The sequence below is a fragment of the Euleptes europaea genome, chromosome 9, assembly GCF_029931775.1.
Source record: "Euleptes europaea isolate rEulEur1 chromosome 9, rEulEur1.hap1, whole genome shotgun sequence".
NCBI classification, from domain to species: Eukaryota; Metazoa; Chordata; class Lepidosauria; order Squamata; family Sphaerodactylidae; genus Euleptes; species Euleptes europaea.
In genome coordinates, this window is record NC_079320.1 from 2069329 (window position 1) to 2094220 (window position 24892).

Genomic DNA, 24892 nt, shown 5'->3' on the forward strand with positions numbered 1-24892 from the left:
CCTGGATTTATAATCTTGGATTCCTGGCTGGCCAGATGACTGGAGCCCCTGAGCATTTGAACCTCACCTCTAAGGCTCTGCTTCACCTTTCTAGCCCCACGCTCCATTCGTGAGCGATGTCAGCTGCACAATGTGCATATGGGGCAATCCATGTCAGAGAAAACAACTGGGCAACATGAACTATCTGTTCCCGGTCATGGAAAAGCAAGTCCCTTTCCCCATCCCAGAATGCCCTGAAACAGAACCCCATTAAAAACTGCAACTTGAAATTGCAGGGCCGTGTACTCGTTGGCTTCCTTACCTCTTTGGGGTTTGCACTGCTGTTAGAACTTCTAGTATTTCTCCCAACAAATACCTGAAGAGTCAGAGAAAGCAAAACAAACAAGCAAAAGTCAAAAACCATTTTCCAAGAGCACCAACACATAACCTTTTACCTTTAAACTGAGAGGAAACTGATTACACTGCTAAGCAAGTTGAAACCATGCCAACTGCTGCTTAAAACTGGGAATTCCGTCCACCAGCTACACTGCAAGTACCATTTCTTCTCCAAGTGGCCAGTATGTGCAGCAGGGCATTTTCGGGTTCAACACTGGAAGTATCACCTCACAACGAGGAGACAGAACACAAACATGGCTTGCCCATCAAACCCATCCATCTACCTACAAGAAGTTTCGGATGTTTGCCAAGGAAAACCTTCTCAAACTGCATACCCCTGGTGTCAATGTGGTTTGCTAAATGGAACACTGTACAGGAAGGGGCCGGGCACAGACTATTGACTGCACCCCCGTTTCACAGTCTGGAAGAAGCGCCAGCATTAGTTATCAGCCAGTCATGAGCCGGCACTTTCACCCTCCTCACCTTTTCTCTGTTGCCGTCACGCTTCACGGTGGACGATCTAGTTTCTTGTTCTTGGGTCTGCTTTGAGCTACCCTTAGTTTCCACTTGGGAGTCCTTGTCTTGCTGCGACGAACTCTTCCCACTGCCTACCTTAACAACAAGAGAACTCAGCCTCACTTTAGCTTTGCTCTCTGGCAAGTTTGACCTGCTGTTCATTGGCCTTTGCTGACTCGCTTCTTTTGGCGCAGGCTTCTTCTCGGCAACTGTGCCGCTCCTGGTCCCTGTCTTTATGGCGGGCTTCTGCTCCTCCTTCCTCCGTGTCGTAGTTCTTTTCTTTGATACATTTGGAACAGACATCAAAGCCTTTAAGATGGTTTTACTAACAGAAGTCATGTCTGCACTGGGTGCGGAGTCTGCATGGGTTTCACTGGATTCCTCAGGCTGGGCTTGCCCCATTTCTTTACTTGGCTGTGACTTGGGCAACCCTTGCTCAGGACCGTCCTTGTCGGCATTCTTTTTAAGTTTCTCCTCCTGGATTGAGCCGTCATTCGACACCAGCACTTCAGGCTGCTTCTCTGAGGCTGATTCAGCCTTGCCCACTTGTAGTTCAGGCTTTCCCTTTGCCACTTCCATAGTCTCAGGTTCCGCTGTCTCAGGTTCCACCTCCATGCTGCCACCTTCCACTGTGGACGAGGGATTCTCAGGCTCCTTGTCTACCTTCACCCTCACCTCAGGGGCAGACATTTCAGGCAGCTTTCTGGATGCGCTGGTCTGATCTGTTCCTGGAGATACCAGCTTGGTACTTGACGGTGGATCTCCCCCTGGCAGTTCCGCCACTGGAGCTTCAGCAGAGCCCAGTGGCAGTGTCTCACGGATGGCAGGAGCGATCTCTACTCCTTCCTCTGTCTTGGCAGGACCTGCTCCTGCCCCTCCCGTTTTGGCTGTGCTTTTCAATGCTTCTGAGAGCTCACCAGCAGGAACAGCTAATTCTTCATCTTTGTTCCCTGCTGTGGATGTAGAGGCATTTCCCAGTGATTCAGCATTAGACTTATCTGTGACCTTTTCCTTGTTTCCGATGCTGGAAGCCAAAGCTTTTTCAGATTTTACTTCAGACAAACTCAAGTCAACTAGTTTGTCAGTTGATACTGCCAATTTGCCTTTCGGCGTTATAGTCTCTGATGGCTTTGAAGGAGCTTCACATTTCATCTTCTCAAGAGGTTCAGTCTTCACTTCGGCCATCGCAGCTTTCAACTTAGAAGTGGGCTCTTCCTTGGCCTCAGCAGGCTTTGCTGAAGGAACGGGAGCTGGGCGCACCAATCCTGATCCTTCGGGATTTTTTTTCAAGTCAGTGCTAAACGTATTTAAAAAAACAGAAGAAATCAAGCTATGTTGAGAACTCCACAGTAGTAAATAACCTCTTGAGGCCAACGGATGGGATTTCCTGATGCATTAAGGCTCAGCATTGGGAAATCTAACCTATCAGCTAAATGAATTCTAACATGGAGCCAAATGCCAATTTACATAGCTTGCTAAGCCACTTCAGTATGATTTCAGCACATGATTTGAGATATGATTTCTTTGAAGGTGATGCTCATTAAACATGTGTGCCCTGCGGGCCCTGCAGGGTATTCTAAAATGTATGACTGAAGGCAGCCACACTGCACATACACATAAAGAACCACCTTCCTTTAGTCCCTGCCTTGGAAACAGGAGTGCTTAACAGGCTGCTTCCCATATACCTGAAATGAACCGGGGGTACGACCACAGGAAGCAGAAATATCCACACATACACACGCACTCGCAGAGCCTTTGTTCCCGACAGTGACATTCTGACTGTATTTCAGCCTTCTGACCGCTCCCAAGGCAGTACCACTCAAGTACTGCAGTACTTCAGAGAAGTTCCACTTACAAGCAAGGAGGTAGTTAAGAATATAAAAGCAGCCTTTTTGGATCAAACAGAGGGTCCATCTAGTCCAAGACCTTGTTTCCAGCCAGTGGCTTTAAGCAGACTATGAAGGTAATAAGCCTCCACAATCACCTATGGAAGAGGGTGAATTCTTCAAAGTTGGATATGTACTCCCCAACTCAAGAAAGGATGCTTAGATGTCAATACTTCAAAGACGTAAGAAACATGAGAAAGCATCAGATCCGGTCTCGCATTATTTAAGTGACGAGTGGTTGTTCTACTGGCAGCAGACCTGACCAAGATAAAAGCAGTTGTCCGATACATTAAAAAAGAAAAAAAAATGAGTGGGTGGGAGGCATGTGACTGTTGAAGTCTCCGCCTGTCTTCATTCCATAAACAATTAGGGCAGCTGGCCATTTCTCATTGTTGCAATGTCCAGCCAAAGCAGCAAAATGAGCAGAACGGGGATGTCCTCTTAGTCAAAGGTAAAATAGCCTCAATGCCACAACCAGCAAAGGAAATAAAAGCAGTTACACATAAAAGTAATGCGAAACTAGTGGACAACAGTTTGGCCTGTAATTAAACATAGCAACCACATGCCAAAACTCTTGCACAGTTCCCCAAAATGAATCAAACCAATTAAGATCACTCCACTTTGAAGTGAAAAAACTACTAGGATCTTCTGGCTGCAATCTGTTGGTAATACAGTTGCAGAGGTCGAGAATGAAGTTCTCCCACTTTCCTACTTGTAAAAAATGGTTTTGTGGAATTTAGCTCATTTCACTATTAACAGCCATGCAAAGAATAGGAATCCAAGGGTCAAGATCACAATATTCTTGACTATGATCAGCTTTAAACGTGGATGCATTCTCTTTAGAGACACACAATGCAGAAGTCTCTTTTCAGGCTGATTTCAGCAGGCAAGTCCCCAAATTTAACCTTGTCTACAAAGTATGGACCCCTGAGCTGGATGGCCCAGGCTGGCCCGACCTTGTCAGGTCTCAGAAGGTAAGCAGGGTCGGCCTTGGTATGTACTTGGATGGGAGACCACCAAGGAAGTCCAGGGTTGCTATGCAGAGGCAGGCGATGATTAACCACCTCTGAACATCTCTTGCCTTGAAAACACTACGGGGTCGCCTTTAGTTGTGATTTGACAGCACTTTCCACCACCACAAAGTGTGGAAAATGGTCAGATATTATTCTGAGTCCCCTAGCGAACTGAAGAGTTTGGCTTTCCAAGAAGGAAGCTGGTAGGTCATCTACCATGAACAGAGAACACTACTCACTGTGTCTCAGAATATGAGTCCATAAATGCCTTTTGACCTAAATTCAACTGAGATAATCCCAGACCTGGTCTGATGAGACAAGATGCTCTGAGTTCTTCAGAAACCCAAAGTCATCTCATCAGTTAAATCCCGAATTCATGACAGTGGAAGAAATACAGCGCAAAGAGAGAGAACTATGCAGGGCCAATGATAGTGATGCCCAAACAAAGAGGTGGTAGATTACATGCAAGTTCTCGTAAGAAAGGAAGGAACCAAGTGTGCCAAGGGCCAAGTGTGGAAAGCATCTCTCCACAGCACTCAAGGCAAGGTCCATTTCTGCACTCACAGCAAAGGTCAACGTGGCAGCCTGACTTTTGCTTCAGACTACTGAGGAACCACGAAGACACATCATGAACAGCCAACCAAGGCTATGCCATGTGTATGTGGAGGGAAGGGAGGGCCACATACAGCCACGCTTCAGTTCTTGAACTAGTCTTCAGACATTTAAGTCATGTTCCAGAAAGAAAAAAAACAGTCTGCTGGAAACACACGATTACCCACCCAAGAAGGAGGTGACCAATGATACTCAGGGAAGCCGTTCCATCACCTCCTCCAGAAAAGGATCAGGTGTACATCACTTGTCCATACTAGCTGATCATCAAGTGTTGAGAAGCATCTTAAGATTTTGTCAAGTATTTCTGATCAACCATGAAAACAAGAATATCATGGGCCATTCAATTCCCACGATAGTGAGGCAAGAGAAAGCTGCCTTCTTTTTTTATTCTCATGACTCAAAACATTTTCCTCCAGGAATATGAGCCCCTATACCACAGTGAGGAGCTCATGCCATGACTGCAGGCAAAGATCGAATGGAAGGATTAAGAGAATTTGAACTGAGAGAACAGGATTTGAAAGAAATGGCTTGTCTTTGTTATCACTCTAAGAAGCAGAGTACCTTATCCACAAGTTCAGAAAATACGGATAAAGCAGATCCATACAGCAGCGGTTAAAAGGTATCCTATGCAGCTTAGGCAAATACATCTTTCAAGGACACAACTTGCTAATGTTGAATGCCTGGTGTTGTACACGTGCCACACAGCATTCATTAGAGGAGAAACGTTTGTTTCCGTTATGTTTCTGTTGCAGGAGTTTATCGTCAAAAACTCAGCAGGCCGATTCTGTGGAAAAACCAGTACTCTGCAAAAGTAGCATCTGAACAGTTATACATACAAAGCTAAAAAACGTTTTAAGTTAACATGCCACCACAGTTGCAGCCTGTGTGCGCCTGAAGACAGACTGCTAAGGGAAACAGCCCTGAAAGAGGTATTGTTAGCACTGGTTCGAATGGGGATGTGTTCACAGTGTTGCCACTCCTTACGTAAGAGTGAAATACGAGGCGGCAACTGGAGAGGGAGGAGACAACCACCCACTGACGGACCGTTAGGCTACAGGAAGCCTCTCTGAGCCACTTTCCACGCCGAGGTTTCTCTCAGGGAGAGCTGCAGCCACCTTTTCTGTCAGTCCCACAGCTCCTACGGAGGCCCCATTTCTCAGCCATGGAAGGTCTTCTAGGAATCTCCTCTGTAACTGGGAGGTGGCCATCCCAGCCACGGCCATGCCACACCACTATTGGCCCGGCTATGCATACCAAGTCTACTGCAGGGTCACCAACCAGCCCCTCCCCCACCATTCTACTTAAAAAAAATTACGCTCAGCATGAAGAGTGTTAAACAAAACCACTTTACAGTAGGTATTATTGTGCGTATTGGCTTGAATGTTAAGTACATCCACAGGCCATACAGCCAGAGAAAAGAGATCTGCACTGCATCTAGAGAAATCTAGAGAAAAGAGATCTGCACTGCAAACATCATTTTGAGAACAAAAATGTTTATTTCTCAGCCAAAGGGTTGGATCCTGTGAATCCATTCTGCTAGTGGCAGAGCATTCTCCAGCAGAACGCGACTCCTCTGTGAGAAGAAGGCGCCCTGAGCCAAAGGAAGGCTGTGCTCCAGCAGAACTGTTTCACACGATGTAAAGTACATAAAATAGCCTTTTTTGTTTTTAGTCAAGAACAGATGAATAAGGCATTTCCAAATACAGTTATTTACTCTGCAATTTTTGATTATTTAACATGTCAACAGTGTGCATTAGATAGGGATGGCCCGTGTGCCTTGATATACTGAAATGTGTGATTTCTGTTTACCCGAATTTTCTCTATTACAAGCAAGCAACCAGGCAGCCATAGTAGCCAAGCTTTGGACTCAGTCACGGGCCGCGTGAAAGTCTGCTTGAAAACTGAGTCACACAAGAAAAGATTTGAAAAAGGCACTGAACCATCGCTTGCAAAGATTTTGAAAGCCCCAACACTTGAAATAACCTGCTTGAAATGTACAACTCAATCCTTAACGGTAGCATTTGGCACAAATGCACATGCACACACACACACACACACACACACACACACACACACACAGAAAGATGTTTTATAGCAAGTCAGGCCACTGGTCCACCCATCTCAGCATCATCTACTCTGACTGGCAGCAGCAGCTCTGGAGAGTCTAACCTACTACCTAGTCCTTTCAACAAGCAATGCCAGGGACTGAACCTGCGGAGGGCTGTTTACCAAGCAGATGCTCTGCCACTGAGCCACAGCACCCCACTCCCCAAAGTGCCATTGCTTTGTGCTAACTTGAACAAGACACCTGAATGGTTCAGGCCACCCCACTGAAGAAAATGGCAAAAGTTCCAGTAATGTTTAGAGCTGGACTGCACACACACACAAACATTCAACAACCAACTGATGCCTTCAGATGCCCTCATGGCATGACAACTCAAAAACAGGACACATGGAAAAGGATACAACAGAAAGTGTAAGTTGTTATACATGTTTATCACTGTTGTAAAGTGATCAGTATGCAGGACTTAACAGCAAAAGAGGGAGAAAGAACCAGAATACTTTGTCTAATCATGGATTTCTCTTTCTCTCTCACACACACATACACACCTCCTACCTTTAGGCATTAATAAATCATACCTCTCTTTGCTTGGCTCTTGTTTTTTCACCTCCTTCTTTGTGACTTCAGCCTGTAACAAAACATCTCCACTTTGAAGCAATTCACAAGTAACAACATGTAAAATATAAGGCTATAAAGCAGGGGACACACAAAATCCTCAGGACAAGCTAACCTCATCCGCTCCAACCCCCAAGTCCCCCCTTTCCAACCCTCCATGGCCTTCTTCCCCAAAGCTCTTGCCATCAGACCCTCAATACACTGGTGACTGGAAAATACTGACTGCAGAAATACCGCTTCCCATGCATCAGGCCTCTGGAAGCCGCTACCACCGCTACCCACCTGCTGAGGGGGGGAGAGGAACGACTGTCCAACCCCCCCTGCGCATCAGCAGGGTACACCAAAAGGCTTGAAACAGAAAGAGTGGAAGATGCACCTTCTGCTTCACCCTCTGCCTCCCCTCACCCTTGCTTCCTCTCTTTCCCCTCCAACCCTCTAGACACTGACTTATCCTAATCACTGGGTGACCTTGGGTGAGTCACTCTCTCTTGGCCTAACCTACCTCGCAAGGTGGTTGTTTGGAGGATAAAATGGAGGTCAAGAAAATAATGTAAGCCACTTTAGGTTCCTTCATTGGGGAGAGAAGTGTGGTATAAGTAACTGAATACATGATGCTGATTTTTTTTAATCCACATTCTGTGACCATATTCAGAATTGGATATGGATTGATGCTTCAGCAACATTTCCCATTTTCTGAACCCAAATTCTTTGTGTAAGACAACAGAATAGGGAACCGGGGGGGGATGGGAAAGAAACCCATTTATCATGAAATTAGCCCTGGAAATATCCCTGAACATGCACTCCACAAGTTATACATGACAAAATTCCAGTTCCTACGGCCAGGTCTTTCCAGTGAGCCAAGTTTGGGCTGCAAACTCCTAAGCAGAGAAGCAGTTATACCAACTCAGAAACTGGCGACAAAAGCAGTGGAGCTGAGGGCATGAAAAACTAGGGAGCATGAATATCCACCGCTCAGTTTCAGTTGCCTGCCCTGACTGTGAAAGGCAAACAAGCAAAAAGGTGTTTAAACTGAAGAAAGTTCACTTACTGGCCAAGGTTCAATCTTTGGAGATCGTGAGACTGTCAGCTTTGACTCCCCCAGACTGTAAGGGTATCTTCTTAGAAAGCGGCACATGGATGCAGCTGACTCAGCGCTATCCAACTGAAGAATCGCCTTAAATGTTTAAAACAGGCATAAAGTCAGCCTGGAAGTATCAATCTGTGCAGGCCATAATTAGAGTTACATGGATCCACGACCACCACAAAAAAGTTGCAGAAGTTAGCGGTGTTGCTCTGAAATAGATTAGACTCCAATAGCACCTTAGGGACCAAAAAGATTTTGGGGGTATAAACGTTTACCCCTCAAAATCTTTTTGGACTGTAAGGTGCTACTGGACTCAAATCTAGCTGCACCACGAAAGGACACATTCTTCCTACAAGTTGGATGCAGTTCACTAAGACATTAAAAAACAACAACCCTTTTGCCACTGTGTGCTCACAATTCTTGTCCACTGAGCTGCTGCCCACCCAAGGTTTGTGGCATAGTGCTCCATGAGCACAGAAGGTGAAAGCAACAGCTTTCAGCGGTTATTAACATCATGATGTCTTGGAGAGGCTCCCTGAAGTGACTTCTTTGTTCTCAAGAGAAGAGTTTTACGTTCACCTTTTTCTTATTGCTCATCACCACGTAGTGATCCACTCGTCCAAATCGAAGCCCGACGCACAGTATTTCGAGTTCCGAGTACCCTCCTTCAGGCAAATTGCCAAGATGTACAAACTGGGCATGAAGAGCTTCCACATTTGCCTAACAAAAGAAAATGCACAAATGCTGGTCAGCAACTCCAAAATTCAAAGGCTTTTGCTGAGAGTTTAACTACCTACTCTCTGGGGCAGATTTTCACATCAGCAAAGCTCTCTTAATTGTGCAACTGTGCAGGTAACACATGGCACAGCACACCTCAGTTGCTCATTCCTGTTCTTTGGTTGAGGCATATGGAATTTTTGCTCCCTTCTAACTGCAATTCTAACATCAGGACTATTACTGGTTACTGTGAACACGTTATTTTTATTCTTAAGATCAAGACAACAGAGTCTGCCTTGTAAATGTCGGGATGTGACGTCACCACATGGGTCATTAATGACCCGGTGCTTGCACAGGGGACTACCTTTACCTTTGGAATGAGTGAAAAGCTTTGTATGACAAAGTTTTTCCCATTCAAAAAGAAAATATTTCATATGAGGGTTTTTCCAGTGCTACCACAAATTGCCCAATTTTTCCATTGGAAAAACAGAAAAAGCCCTGAGATCTTTTCATACTATACAAATTTGAAAAATAATTGCTAAAAGAAGCATTGCAGTCATTATAAAATAGAAAATATTACAAAGGCATTTCTTTTCAGTGTTCCCTCAAACATTCTAATTTTTCCATCAGAATTTTTTAAGACCCCAAAAAGAAACAAGGGGGGACCACCCCGACCCCCAAATTTTTCCAGTTTTTACCCCAGTCCATTACATCTTTATATGCCAGGAATGGGGAGCTCCAGGACCCTGCCATTGAAACGTGGCACAGCACGGCTCTCCTCGAAACTGTTCCGGAAGCCACAGCGTGCAGGAACGCCCTTTAAACCTCCTCTCGCTGCCTGTCTGCTGTTGGGTGGCGAGAGAGAGAGGGGGGAAGAGGAAGAAGCCAGCCGCGAGCGTGCGAGGCAGAAAGCCTTCAGCCCTTCTGGGCTGCGCGCGTGTGCACACGGGGGGAGAGGGAGGCAGTGTGTTTGCGCTCTTCCCTGCCGCCCCCCTCGAAGGTCTTCGCCAGCGGCAGCAGCACCGAGCCAAGCCTGGTGGACGACAGCGGCGGCAGCCTGGAGCTGGACTTTTGGAAGCCGCCTGAGGTGGGCAAGGAGGAGCTGCTGCTGGAGCCTGGAGGAGGAGGAGGCCTGGCCTCGTTGCTGCTGGCCTCCCCACCACCGTCCCCCGGGGCTGGGCTCGGTGCTGCTGCCGCGGATGCCTTAGAGGGGGGCGGCAGGGAAGAGCGCAAACACACCACCTATCTCCCCCCACATGCGCGCGCGTCAGCAGGGCTGAAGGCTTTCTGCCACGCACACGACTGGCTTCTTCCTCTTCCCCCCCCCTCGTCGCCCAACAGCTGACAGGTGGCAAGAGGAGGTTTAGAGGGCGCCGCAGCGTTCCTGCCTGCTGTGGCTTCCAGAATATCGTCCTCCTCCTCAGGCCCCTCTCCCCGGCTGTTTTTGCCCGCCCGGGAAAGAGGCCTGACGTCTCCCTCCGTCCTTTTCTTCCTTTCTCCCCTCTCTCCCACCTTCATTTCTTTCTCCATCCCTCCCCTTCTTTCTTTCTTCCTTTCATCCTTTCTTTCCCAGTTCCTTCCTTCCTCTTTCTTTCTCTCCGTCCCTCCCCCACTTTTTTCCTTCCTGCCATCCTTTCTTCCCCAGTTCCTTCCTTCTCTTTCCTTTCCCAGTTGCTTCTCTTTCTCTCTCTCCGTCCCTCCCCCCACTATTTCTTTCTTTCTCCGTCCCTCCCCACACTTTCTTCCCATCCTTTCTTCCCCAGGTCCTTCCTTCTCTTTCCTTTCCCATTTTCTTTCTTTGTCCTTCTTTCTTCTTCCCTTCCTTCTCCAGTTCCTTCCTTCTCTTTCCTTTCCCAGTTCCTTCTTTCTTCCTTCCCTTCTTTCTCCCCCTCCCTTCTTCTCCTAGGGTTGCCAACCTCCCGGTGGTGGCTGGAGACCTGGCAACCCTAGCATCTCCCCCCCCCAGAGATCTACACCTGGTATGGCCCCCGAATGATGTTATAAATATGCGAATGGCCCTTGGCAGGAAAAAGGTTCCCCACCTAGTCCATGTGCTCTCAACATATAGAATCACCTTTTGACAAAACACAACACATGACTGGTATTTACTGGCGATTACTCAGAAATATCAAAGAATGACCCCAGCAATTTCCCAAATGAAAAGAAGAACTATTATCACCTATTCCTTTCTCATTCCATCCTAGGAGGATCTAGATGAGTCACAAGTGAACATGAGTAACCTAGCAGGTACATGTCTCTTACTTACCTGTGGGTTGGCGTCTTTAATCATAGCAATAAATATAGTTTCCTAGAAAATGAACCAGAACAATTCAGTTAATGAACTAAATGTGTTACCTTTTTATTTTAACAGTATTTATGCACTAACAATATTTTTGGATGGTAGTAATTGGCCAAAATCTCCTCCTGGCTCAAAACGATAGATAATCCATTTTACACAACTAAATTTCACAAATAGATTGCCACCCTTTTTGGAATTAACTGGGGAATCTAAGCAGCAAATCCATCCCAGTTTAAGTAGTCAAATCTAGAATATTTTAAATGTTTTACAAACTACTCGTATTCTATACAATGCGATTACATCATGCTTACTGATCCAAGTATGGGTATTTTGAAACCCCAGTAGTTATTATTATTGGTCCTTTCTACATAATTAACCATTTTATTCATGGAATTATGCAGTTCTGAAATATCCAAAGGTCCTACTAAGGATTATTCATGTTGGCAAAAGCCTTTCCATACACCCATGTGTGTGCGTGTGCGCATTTGAACAATATCATACACTAGTGCTGTCTTCATTATGATTTTCCTAAGTGAGATGCCTCAGCCATTACAGCTGTTAACCAGCCTAGCAAAATTAGAAAAATTGATAATTACTTCTATTGTGAATGGCCTCTGTACTTTTCTATTACATTGCATTTCATGACCCTTTGACTCTACCTTTAAAAAAAATAACCTCTACGGATATGCCTAGTAAGGACCCACTACAAGTATCTGATGAAGCAGGCTCTATCCCATAACAACATATGCCAGAATAAAATCACCAGTCTTTAAAGCACAAGAAGATAAGAGCCCCTGGAAAAGGCAGTAATGCTAGGAAATGCTAAAGGCAGCAGGAAAAGAGGAAGACCCAGCATGAGATGGATTGACTCAAATCAAGGAAGCCACGGCTCTTCAGTCTGCAAGACCTAAGCAAGACTGTTAAGGAAGTCTCAGAGGTCACTAGTTCAGAGTCAGGCACTGAACACACAAACAGTCTTCAAAATGCGCCAGGACTGTTTATTTTCGCTCCAAAAGCCTAACACAGCCTCTGGAATTACTCCCAAGGATGGAAATGCATTGAGTGTTTTACTAGATAAGCTGGCTGAGAGACAGCTCATTCCTGAGCCCTGCAGCAGCCGGGGACGGTGTGGCCAAGGTGCTGCTGTGGCGCCTCCAAAGAGGTTTCCCAGCCACTCTAAGGCTTAAAAGCCCCTTTTTAAAACTAAAAATTCAAAAATGGGGGGGGAGCCCCACTGCAAACAGCAATGATGCGCAAGGAAAAACCTTGTGCAGCAATGCTGTTGCTGGAGGGGCGGACGTTCCCAGGCTGCAGGGGCTTTGTAAGCTGACTACCATTGACTCTCCCCCGGGAACCGCCCCCCCATGCCGCATTTCTCTTCCAGGATTTAGGTCCTGCAGAGACTGGCGTCGGAGGAATGGTGTGCAGCTCCACGCACTGTCGCCAGCGTAAGTGCCTCTTGTTCAGTGGAGATGGTTAAAAAAAAGCGGGATAGCCACTTAAGGATGCCCAAAGGCACATGCCAGGCAAGTCAAAAGAGAGAGACAGTGTGGAGGTGTTTCTATGCTAATGCTAGAAGCCTCCAAGCAAAAATGGGGGAGTTAAGAGTGCATGGTTTTAAGAGAAAACATAGATATAGTGAGCATTACAGAAACCTGGTAAAGGGGAGAGAACCAGTGGGATATTGCCATCCCTGGTTACAAACCGTAGAAATGACAGGGAAGGGCGTATTGGAGGGGGTGTTGCTATGTATATCAAGGAAGGCATAGTGTCTAATAAGCTAGAGACCATAAAAAGGGCAGACTCGTCCACAGAATCCTTATGGGTGATGATTCTGGGCCCCAAAGGTGATTTAGTACTGGGGACGTTTTATTGGCCCCCTGACCAAACGGCTCAGGGTGATCTTGAGATTGAGAATGAAATTAGGGAAGCATGTAAAGCATGTAATGAAGTAGTAATAATGGGCAACTTTAACTAACCTCATATTGACTGGATAAATGGATCCTCCAGTCGAGCCAAAGAGATAAAAAATTTTAGACTTCCTAAATGACTGTGCCCTTGAACAGTTGGTCATAGAACCAACCAGAGGGGAGGCGATTCTGGATTTAATACTCTGTAATGCTGCCAGTGACATGGTGCGGGATGTGGATGTGGCTGAGCCAGTTGGCAATAGTGACCACAATGGCATCAAATTTAGTTTATATGTAAGTGGGAAAGTGACTGGGAAATCTCACACAATTACCTTTGACTTTAAAAGAGGGAACTTCTCTAAAATGAGAAAACTGGTAAAGAGGAGGTTGAAAGGAACAGGAGGGTAAAATCTCTGGAAAAGGCATGGGGGTTACTCAAGTCCACATTATTAGAGGCTCAGCTAGCTTGTATACCGCAGGTCAGGAAAGGTAGTAATAAGTCCAAGAGGTCACCACCATGGTTAACGGGGAAGGTGAAGGAAGCAATTAGAGAAAAAAAGTCTTTCTTCAGAGACTGGAAGGATTGCCCAAAAGAGGCAAACAAAAGCAAACACAAGCTTGCACAAAGGAAATGTAAGCAGATAATTAGAGATGCAAAAAAAGATTTTGAGGGGCATATCGCTAAACACATAAAAACAAACAATAAGAAATTCTTTAAGTATATTAGGAGTAGGAAACCAGCTAGGGAAGCGGTTGGACCATTGGATGACAATGGAAATACAGGAACACTAAAGGAGGATAAAGCGATTGCAGAGAAACTAAATGAATTCTTCTCATCTGTCTTCACTGTTGAAGATACAGGGCAGATTCCTTCTCCTGAAGAGATTTTGGAGAGGGGAGAATGAGGAACTGAGGCAAATAGTGGTAACAAGGCAGGAAGTCTTAGTTTGCAGTTTGTCTAGACCATCTAACAAGTCACAGGGTCCAGATGGTATTCATCCTAGAGTTCTTCAAGAACTCAAATGGGAAATTGCTGAACTCCTAACAAAGATATGTAACATGTCCTACCAGAGGACTGGAGAATAGCCAATGTAACACCCATTTATAAAAAAGGTTCCAGGGGGGACCCAGGAAATTACAGGCCAGTTAGCTTAACGTCTGTTCCGGGTAAACTGGTGGAAAGCATTATTAAAGATAGAATTGTCAAGCATATAGAAGGGGAAGGCCTGATGAGCAAAACCCAACATGGCTTCTGTAAAGGTTGGTCCTGTCTCACTAACCTATTAGAGTTTTTTGAAAGTGTCAATAAGCATGTGGACAGGAATGAGCCTGTGGACATTGTGTATTTGGATTTCCAGAAGACTTTTGACAAAGTCCCCCACCAAAGACTGCTAAGCAAACTTCATAGTCATGGGATAAGAGGACAAGTCCTCTTATGGATTGAGAGCTGGCTGAAAAATAGGAAGCAGAGAGTAGGAATCAATGGTCAGTTCTCACAATGGCGGGATGTGAGCAGTGGGGTCCCTCAGGGATCTGTGTTGGGACTGGTGCTTTTCAACCTGTTCATCAATGACCTGGAGTTGGGATTGAACAGGGAAGTAGCCAAGTTTGCAGATGACAAATTATTTAGGGTGGTTAAAACAAAATCGGACTGTGAAGAGCTCGAGAAGGATCTCTACATACTGGAAAAATGGGCATTAAAATGGCAAATGAGATTCAATGTGAGCAAGTGTAAAGTGATGCCTATTGGGGCAAAAAATCCCAACTTCACATATACACTGATGGGATCTGTGCTGGCAGCGACAGACCAGGAAAGGGATCTTGGGGTGGTAGTGGATAGCTCAATGAAGATGTCAACCCAGTGTGCGGCTGCTGTAAAAAAGGCAAATTCCATGCTGGCCATAATAAGACGAGGAATAGAGAATAAAACTGCTGATATCATACTGCCCTTGTACAAATCTATGGTGAGACCACACTTGGAATACTGTGTACAGTTCTGGTCACCACACCTAAAAAAGGATATTACAGTGCTTGAGAAGGTACAGAAAAGAGCAACCAAAATGACTAGGGGACTAGAGCAACTACCCTATGAGGAGCGGTTAAAAAGCTTAGGGCTGCTTAGCTTGGAAAGAAAGCAGCTAAGGGGAGACATGATAGAGGTCTATAAAATTATGCATGGTTTGGAGAGAGTGGACAGGAAGAAGTTTTTCTCCCTCTCCCATAATACTAGAACGAGGGGTCATCTGCTTCAGCTGGAGGGTGAGAGATTCAAAACTGCTAAAAGGAAGTATTTTTTCACACAACACATAGTTAAATTGTGGAACTCCCTGCCCCAAAATGTGGTGATGGCTGCCAACTTGGAAGGCTTTAAGAGGGAAGTGGACATGTTCATGAAGGAAAGGGGTATTCATGGCTACTAGTTAAAATGGATACTAGTCATGATGCATACCTATTCTCTCCAGGATCAGAGAAGCATGCCTATTATCTTGGGTGCTGTGGAACTCAGCAGGATGGTGCTGCTGCAGTGGTCTGGGGGCTTCCAAGAGGCACCTGGTTGGCCACTGTGTGCGCAGGCTGCTGGACTTGATGGGCCTTGGTCTGATCCAGCAGGGCTTTTCTTTTGTTCTTATGATAAGAGGTCACTTACACTGGAAGCAGAGTCAGGCCGCCTCCAAAGAACTTTCGGCCCCCCACCTCAGGAATGCACTGAGAGACTCTGAGGTCACACTCTCAGCTCATCCCATCAGGCATTACTGCCTCAAGACTCAGCAGCAACTAAACGAATTGGCTAAAATAAAGAGTCTGCAACAAGGGGTGGGAAGAGCACAAATGGAATTTGCCTGAGGAGAAGAAAGAAAAAGCAGCTCCAAACAGATTTCACTTGTATTCTTAAATCATTTCCTTCACTTACCTCGTCTTGTATATCCTTGAATTCAGGGGCCATATTAATGCACAGCTTGTTCGTTTCCACACACATGGGAAAGCAAGAATAATACTTCACCAAGGAGTCTGCAGATTTCTGACTTATTTCTAGGTATGCCTTTTGAAACACAAGAAATATGCATAAAGATACATGCAGACATCTCAGTGATTCATTTGTAGAAAGGCTGTTTATACAAATTAACCATTCCTATTTTTCTACTGGAACACCCAACAAGAATGGCTCAAATACCTTTTTATGTGAAGACAGAACTAAAACATCTTTCAGTCCTCCGAAGGGCTTGGTTAGGTTGGAAATTTCATCCAGAGATAACCCTCCCTCGGGTAGATTAGAAATCACCACCACACAAGTCCCTTCTGCTTCCTGGAACAGTAAACGGGGTGAATCAAATACTGCACTTCGCACAATAGTGGACAAAGTCTTTCATCCAGCATCACACGACTTTATTTTAAAATGTGAACCAATGTGAAAGATTTGTGTTATAATGTGGCTTATAAATGAAAAAGAATATAATCCATGGTGTATTTTTGAAGGCGTCAACAATGGCATGTTGGAGGAATTTATGGTCTCTCTCTTATGAGAGAAAAATATCATAAGGGTGGTAGGTGGAGAGGTAAAATTTTAGGAAATTTTTAAACTACTGGAAAAAGTTTTGTTTTTTAAAAACTGAAATATATGCAATTCTTACTTTCCTATCAAACTGAAACTTTTTTACCGATTTAACAATAACAAACATAACTTTTTTTTTTGCCGTCAAGCCACAGCTGACTTATGGCAACCCCGTAGGGTTTTCAAGGCAAGAGACCTTCAAAGATGGTGTTATGGTTTTCAATACATTTATGATTAAAGGTATAGATTATTGACAACCTACAGCACTGATCTAAAATCCAAGTTAACATTTACGGTTTCATAACTGAGCCTGCTTGGACACAGACACTTGAGAAAAACAAGTTGTTTGTGAGACAGGATGTTAAACCACAAAACCAAGTCAGACACTGGATAGCCTGTCAAGGATACTGATAATACCAAATAGTGGGAAACAAGTTTATCTATCTTTGTGGTTTTCTCTTGCTTTCAAGTCAAAATGAGAATAACAAGTTTATTTGTCTTTTGTGGTTAATAAGCTTTGAAGATGAAAGTGTGAGAATGGAATGTTATTTTGAGAAAAGAGACATATTTGGGTTATTCCAATGACATCTGTTTGTCTGATATGAGATCAAAGATTGGGAAATATGTTCATTAAAGGGATGTTTTGTCTTTTTATACATTGTGATGTCTGGGAATTTCGTAACAATTTCTTGTTGATTCTCATTGGTTCTCATAGCCAAAAGTATATAAAGGGGCTTGAGATTGTGAGAGGTTAAATATTCTTATCCAGGTAGGCTTGCATGCTTGCTGCCAGCTTGGAGCGCTTTAAGAGGGGAGTGGACATATTAATGGAGGAGAGGGGTATTCATGCTGCTAGTTAGAATGGATATTAGTCATGCTGCATACCTATTCTCTCTAGTATCAGAGGAGCATGCCTATTATTTTGGGTGCGGTGGAACACAGGCAGGATGGTGCTGCTGCACTCGTCTTGTTAGCAGCTTCCTAGAGGCACCTGGTTGGCCACTGTGTGAACAGACTGCTGGACTTGATGGGCCTTGGTCTGATCCAGCAGGGCCTTTCTTATGTTCTTATGTTCATGCTGTCTGTCTGAGAATTATAGGGACATATGAGTCCGGATCGGAGAACTGCAAAAGTCGTGGTCGGATTAAAATATTATAAGTCTGAGGAAGACAGTGAAACAAGACGTACTGGAATCTTGTCACACCTTGTCAATTTCAGGGTCGGGCACGGCTACAGTTCTAGCAGCCTCCAATCCTGTTGCAGTCAGCGGTTTTGTCTATTTTCTGGGATCAGGAATGGCTTTAGATACAGATGAGCCTCTGATTCAGTTACATTCAGTGGAATGTAATACGAAGTAAGTTCCTCCTCTCCATAATTACAGTGCCAGCAGGTACTTTGGAAGCTGAGAGCTTGCATTTGGAAACAGATCAAGCTTTGTGTGCTCAAAATTCTGATCAGGACAACATTTAGCCTTTACCAGCTATTGGCTACAGAAGCTTGCACCACGAAGGAAGGACCACTGTGGCGTTTACGGGTGTGAGCCCTGCATTTTCTTGGAACTGTCCCACAGTTCTTCTCTTGTTCCGGAATACGTTGTATTTAATTATTGTCTATGTGGTTTAGCTGTATTTTGTATTAGAAGAATTGTAACATTTGTTGTATGTCTTGGTTATATATGCACTGAAATTTCATAGTGGTCCACGTTGCTGGTATCTTACTTACCTTTTGAGAATTATCCCTGGCATGACACATTGAAGGGTATGTAACTTTACTGCATTTTTTCATTGAAATTTTTACAGCATTTCAGATCTGTGTTATTTTATTAGAATCTGTTAGATGTATTCATGTAATCTACTTTTCATATATACTAGTGAGTGTTTTACTTTTTTATTAGTATTATTAAAGATCTTACAATAAAAAGGAATTTTTTGAAAATTCAAAGTTGTGCCATTGCTTGAGGTGGCTAGTTAAGTAAGATAAAGTATTTTTTAGTAAAATACAAAATCTAGAAACATAGCCACTTATCACAGCAATTGATCTGCTTCAGTAGTTTGCCACTGCCTGCCTCCAAGTCATGCCCCTGGTATTCCTTGGAGGTTTCCCGTTCAAATGCTAGCCAGGGTCTGGGCTGAGAGGTATGACTGGCCCAAGATCACCCAGCAAGCTTCCAGGGCATGAGTGGGGATTCAAATCTGCGTTACACGTCCCAGTACGACACATTAACCACTACACCATTCTGGCTCTCAAGTATAACTTATCAGCATATAAAAGTGTAAATACTTTAATTTTCTATAAGGAAAATTGAAAATATATTCAATACTAAGAAAGAGTTGCAAACTGCTGGACCCCCTTGCTACCATACGCAAGTATACTTTAGTTTTGTTATCCAAGAGTTAGGAAAAAATAAAAGTTGAAGGTACAAAGCAAATTCTGTAGTAAACAAAACAAAGTATACTGTTTGGACAGAAACCCTATCAGGATCACATAGAACCAGCACGCTCAGACATTAAGTTAAACTTCGTAAAATTATCTGATGGAGGGAGCTTTGACTCTCAAAAGCTTATAGCCCCAAAGTTTTGTTGGTCTCTAAGATTCTACAGGACTTTGTTTGGACAAAAGTGCAGTGGGGGGGGGGCAGCGTTTGCCCAGTCGGAAACAGCCCCAGGGAGGCACTATCTCCCCCATGAGGCAAACAGTGTACGCTTGCCCCAAAGTGGCAAACTGGGGCTCCCTGGGGCAGTTTCAGATTGGGAAAAGAGCACCAAGGGAGGCTTAACATGCCCTGTTCCATTCGTAATCCCGACCTGAATCAGACTCGTGCACACCTGATTGGGGGGGACACACATGCTGGGGGCTCTATTTCTGTATAACATGACTTGAGTATCACCTAAATGATACCTTATGCTGTTGTAACCCCTGAATATGGATTTGAAATTATTCTGTGTTTTTTTTCTTGAGGTGTAATGTTTTAAAAGTTACCTTAATGTCTGGGTCACCTGCTTCTGTAGTTCGTACAGCCTCTGCAGTGTCTGTAATAAAAAAGGGGGGGGAGACATTAGAGTATGACCGCAGAGCAACCCAGGAAATGTGTGACAGTTAAGTTCCCAAATCCTGCAACTAGCAAGCCCAAATGTCAGCCTGTCATTTTATTTCTGAAAAAACACACACACAAGTTCAAATGAAAACCACACTTTTAAGCTCACCTACCTGGCACATCTATAGGGTTGTTGGTTTCTTTTGCCTTGGAATCAGCAGTTTTCTTGGAGTCAGCAGTTTTCTTGGAGTCAGCAGTTTTCTTGGAGTCGGTGGTCTTGTTGCCAACTACTGGTTTTTTGGCCTCCTCAGTCTTCTTTGGATCTGCAGGTTTCTTTTGTTCCACAGATGCCTTTGTACCCCTAGATTTCGCCAAATCGACTCCCTTCATCAGTTCCACGGCTACCTTTGCCTCCCCAACCTTTGGAGGTTCTCCAGGCTTCTTCTCATCAGGTTTTGCTAAAAAAAAAAACCCAAAAAACAGGCCACTTGTTTATACAACGCAATGGAACATCACGAGTTCTGTGTAACTTGAGTATCTGGGAGAACATGAACAGATTAGTTTAGGGAAGACAGACACATCAGAATACAGAAATGTTTAATTGAGTTCTGACAACAGAACGTTTTTCGTTGTAAATTAAAATCCACAATTTTGATCAAAGGTAAAGACTGATGCATAACCACAGTGCTGCAAAGTCTCTCAGCATCCACTCGTATCTCCACATACTTCTAATACATAACATCTTCAGAACATGAAATCGAATTCCATTATCCAAAGCTGAAAAGTACCTCACAAACCTTTCGACAACAAGAACTGGACTTGTTTGGCCTCATTGTAATACCACAACTTAAAAAGCAAAGTCTACTCTGCAATGTAAGCAGTGAATAAATAATTTTTTTGGATCATACTGTAAAACAAAATAGAGAAGTTGAAAAATCAATTTACCAAAACCTTTTCAGTTGGCTTCCAACAGACCATTTTGAACTCCCAGCTACAATCTTCCCATACCCCTGGGGAACTCCCTTCCCGCCATACAGGATACTAATTAGTCCACCTTCAGGGGAGGGGCCGTGGCTAAGTAGCAGAGCGCCTGCTTGGCATGCAGAAGGTCCCAGGTTTAATCCCGGGCATCTCCAGCTAAAAGGATCAGGTAGGAGGTGATGTAAAAGACCTCCGCCTGAGACCCTGGAGAGCTGCAGCCAGAGTAGGCAATATGATCTCGATGGACCAAAGGTCTGATTCAGTATAAGGTGCTTCATGTCTGTTCATTTTAGATGACAGACAAGTTTTCCTATATGAGTTTCTAAAATATGACAGGTCACCATGGATAGCCATGTTAGTCTGTCTGTAGCAGTAGAAAAGAGAAGGAGTCCCAATAGCACCTTAAAGACTAACAAACATTTCTGGCAGGGTGTGAGCTTTTGTGAGCCACAGCTCACTTCTTCAGATACCAAGAAGAAGTGAGCTCATGAAAACTCAGCCAACTGCTGTTGAGGAAGAAGACTTGGTTTTTATATGCCGACTTTCTCTACTACTACACCATGCTGGCTCTTGAAGCAGAGCATGCAGGACCCTGCACAAGAAGGGAGGGCTGCAATGAGGCTGCTTGTGGTGGGAACTGATCCCTTTCCCCAAGGAGGAGGGTGAGTCTGAGCTGAAAGAGAGCAGGTATTCAAGCAGAGGTAACAATTAAGTAAGATAATTGCATTAGGGAATTTTACTGTTCTCTAGCCAGATTCTTTGCTGTGTACATTTTCCCCCTGTATGGTTGTGGTTAATTCTTCTCTATTTTCATGACTGTTCATTATTTTTGTTTTATTTATTTATACCCTGCCTATCACCCCAATGGAGATCAAAAGCAGCTTACATCTCCTCTCCCCCATTATATTCTTACAACAACTCCATTAGATAGTTTAAGCTGAGAATGCGTAACGGGTCCAAGGTCACAGGCTCCCAGGGCAGAGCGGGGATTTGAACCTGGGTCTCCCAGATTCTAGTCCGACATTGTAACTTACTGAATTAACTGTTACAGTATTCGGTAAACAGATTAGTGTTTTTTTGCCTGGGCCCTTGGTGCCTCACACTGACCTAGAAGGGCTATGCCTGAAGGGGAGCAGGCAAGGAAGGTGCTTCGGGCCCTCCCCCAGTCAAGCCCAAGAACCAGAGTAGAGGCAGCTGGTTAAGGCCCTTGGTGTAAGGGGAAAGAGGAGTGTGTGGAAGTGGAGCACTCCTTGGAAGGGACCCCCGCCCACACAAAAAATCTCTGCGCAGGTCTGACCTTTCCTACAACAGATCTGCATGAGGATCCACTGATTTCAATAAAAAAAAACCACATAACAGGATAGTGACCATGATTCAGTTTTATATATTTTAGTCATTTATTTTAAAGTGGTGATCTGAATATAACTGTGTGAGGCTTTGCAGAATCTTGCAGATTTTCCCTGTCTGAATGTGGCTACTATATTTTTCAGCTCACTCCTTTCTGCCCAGGACCCAAACCAAATTTTCTCCTAGCTGAAAGACAACAATCAAAAGAAGCCCAGATAATTTCTCTTAGGACGCCTGTGTGTCATATCATGATTCATATCATGGTCATATCATGAGTCATCATTGGATGAAACAGAAGCAGAACACCACAAATTTGGAGTGGAAAAGAAGGAAAATATCTAGAGAAAGCAACTGAAACTCACCAGCAGAGGTCATAGGTGAAGCTATTTTAGGCGTTTTAGCAGCAGAGTTGGTCTTATCTTTCCTAAAAAGTAACAGACCACAATACTTGGATTAGAACAACACCTGAATGAACAAAACAGACATACCTAATTTCTACAGACAAAAGTTAAGCATGATCACACTCACTTTGTATTCAGCGGAGGCTTGACATTCTGCACAGCTTTCTTCTCATTTCCTTCGTTCTGCGGCTGGAAAAATAATCTTCATTCTGATTTCTGCCCAGTAATAATCCATTTCTACTATGAACATGCCTTTTCACCACTGAATCAAGCAAAAAGAAAGCTACCCCCCCACACATACACCTGCCCTTGCATTTGAGTTAATAGCTGCCCGTCAACTTTCAGCATTGTGTGTGGGAACTGATCTCTAACTGAAGATGAAACCACATGAAATTCAAAGATCAAAGTCCAGTCCATAAACTCTTCTGGTTAAACCATATATGGAAACGGAGCCTTGGCTTACCTGCGAGGGCTCCTTCTTTGAGCGGAGAGGACATCTGATGATTGGGTTAGTCTGTTCCTATGCTCAGGGAGAGGCAGGATTCACAAATCTTTACTTTCTGTCCCTGTGCTAGGACCGCCCCCCAACTTCCTGTTCGAGGACTTCCCAAGCATAATTGTAGACAGGAAGATAAACATGTAAGAAAAAACATTCAACCAGTTCTCTACGAACCTGAGAACAAGAATATCAAGTTAGTCACAAAGAACACATTGGACTAATAAACTAGTGTTAACTGTGGGTAAGATATCTTCTTTCCACTTTTTTTTTTTGGTTGTTGTTGTTGCTGTGGATCTTTGCCCTGGGTGGGCCAGATGTCCTCTCCGCTCAGAGAAGAAGGAGCTCTCACAGGTAAGCCAAGGTTCCATTCTCTCTGAGCTTCGAGGACATCTGATGATTGGGATTTTCAGAAACTGTCCTAATCTCGGGTGGGCACAGGTCTCGGTTGCTACGTGTTGAAGTACCCTTCTTCCGAAGGCTGCATCCGCTGAAAAATAGGTGTTAATTTTGTAGTGCCTCACGAATGTGGACGGGCTAGACGTCACTGCCTTGCAAATTTCTTCTTGTTTGTCAAAGGCAGCCAAGGTGGCAGCGCTACGGACCGAATGTGCCGTGATGCCCGTTAGAATAGAAACACATGAGTGTTGGTAGCAGAGTTGGTTGCATTTGCTAATGGAGGCATTTGACATCCGCAGCCCCTTATTAGGGGGAGTAATTGAAATGAAAAGAGCCTCAGATCTCCAGAATGGTCTTGTCCTATTCAAATAGATGCGTAGTGCCCTTTTAACATCCAATGTATGCCAGTTCTTTCTCTCGGATGGTGGCAAAAAGATGGCAGATGTAGCTATTGAAGCCTATGAAATTTTGTGTTGACCTTGGGAATGAAGGTCGGATCGGGACGTAGAACCACCTTGTCTGAATGGAACACGCACAGGCTTTTTCTGGAAGAAAGAGCCCCTAATTCGGAAACTCTTCTTGCTGAAGTCACCGCCGTCAGAAAAAGCACCTTCATGCGTAGCAGCGCAGGAGAAACCTCCCATAGTGGCTCTAAAGGGGGCTTTGTCAACGCGTTCAAGACCAGGTGTAGTCGCCAGGTTGGGAACCTGTGTATTGTGGGAGCAGATACGGTGGAAACACCAAGTGGTGATGTGAGGATGCCTGGTGGTAGGGAATCCATCCAGTTGGGGAATTATAGTGGCAATAGCCGCTACCTATCGTCGTAGAGTGGATGACTTCAGGTTCTGAACTAAACCGTCTTGAAGGAAGTTCAGGAGGCTAGCTGTAGAAGTATGGAGAGGATCTAGGTCAGGGGTCTGCAAACTGCGGCTCCCGAGCCGCATGCGGCTCTTTGGCCCGTTGAGTGCAGCTCTCCGAACTTGGTTCAGAGCCCCTGCTCTCGCGCCCACTCGCACTGGCAGCCGGGCTGCGGAGCCAGCGCACCTGAGAGAGAGAGAGAGAGCAGGCGCACTGTCTCTCCACCCCCCCGCCGTGGAGAATGGCCAGGTCCCCCTTTCCCTTGCCCTCAATGGTTGGGAGGCTAAAGCCTCCCCTCCCCTCTAGCCACGAGATTGCTGGGCGGGCGGCTCGGCAGTTCCTGCCCCCGCCCGCCTATCAGCTGTTGGGCGGGGTGGGCTTCCTTTGGTAGACCTGGCCTCCGGCTGAGTCTCATTGGGAGGCCATGTCTACCCACTGGCTTTCTTGGCGGTAGACCTGGACTCCGAGGAGGGGGAAAAGTCCCCCTTCAGAGGCCAGGTCTACCAATTGGACGGCGAGGCCAATGCGGTGCAATCAAGACGACATGGGCTTGCTCCTTTCTTATCTTTCGTAATACTTTTGGGATGATCGGCAAGGGAGGGAAGGTGTACAGCAGCGCCCTTGGCCACGGAGATTCCAGGGCGTCCACCCTCTCAGCTTTTGGATGGGTGAACCTGGAGAAGAATCTGGTGACCTGGTGATTCTAGCCGGATGCGAATTGATCTACTTCCGGATGG

General features: G+C 44.9%; 1 protein-coding gene across 1 annotated transcript in view; it reads right to left on the reverse strand.

Annotated features, from left to right (window-relative positions):
• ZNF638 (zinc finger protein 638) overlaps nucleotides 1-24892 on the reverse strand; it is a 54785-nt gene that overhangs the window by 12343 nt on the left and 17550 nt on the right. Inside the window, exons 10-21 of the mRNA XM_056855755.1 lie at nucleotides 22530-22585; nucleotides 22364-22425; nucleotides 19847-20131; nucleotides 19619-19668; nucleotides 16262-16393; nucleotides 16001-16129; nucleotides 11147-11188; nucleotides 8743-8883; nucleotides 8128-8253; nucleotides 7043-7092; nucleotides 859-2188; nucleotides 302-355 (exon numbers count right to left, since the gene is read on the reverse strand). Coding sequence (XP_056711733.1) covers nucleotides 302-355; nucleotides 859-2188; nucleotides 7043-7092; nucleotides 8128-8253; nucleotides 8743-8883; nucleotides 11147-11188; nucleotides 16001-16129; nucleotides 16262-16393; nucleotides 19619-19668; nucleotides 19847-20131; nucleotides 22364-22425; nucleotides 22530-22585 — 2457 coding nt within the window. The remainder of the gene's footprint in view (nucleotides 1-301; nucleotides 356-858; nucleotides 2189-7042; nucleotides 7093-8127; nucleotides 8254-8742; nucleotides 8884-11146; nucleotides 11189-16000; nucleotides 16130-16261; nucleotides 16394-19618; nucleotides 19669-19846; nucleotides 20132-22363; nucleotides 22426-22529; nucleotides 22586-24892) is intronic.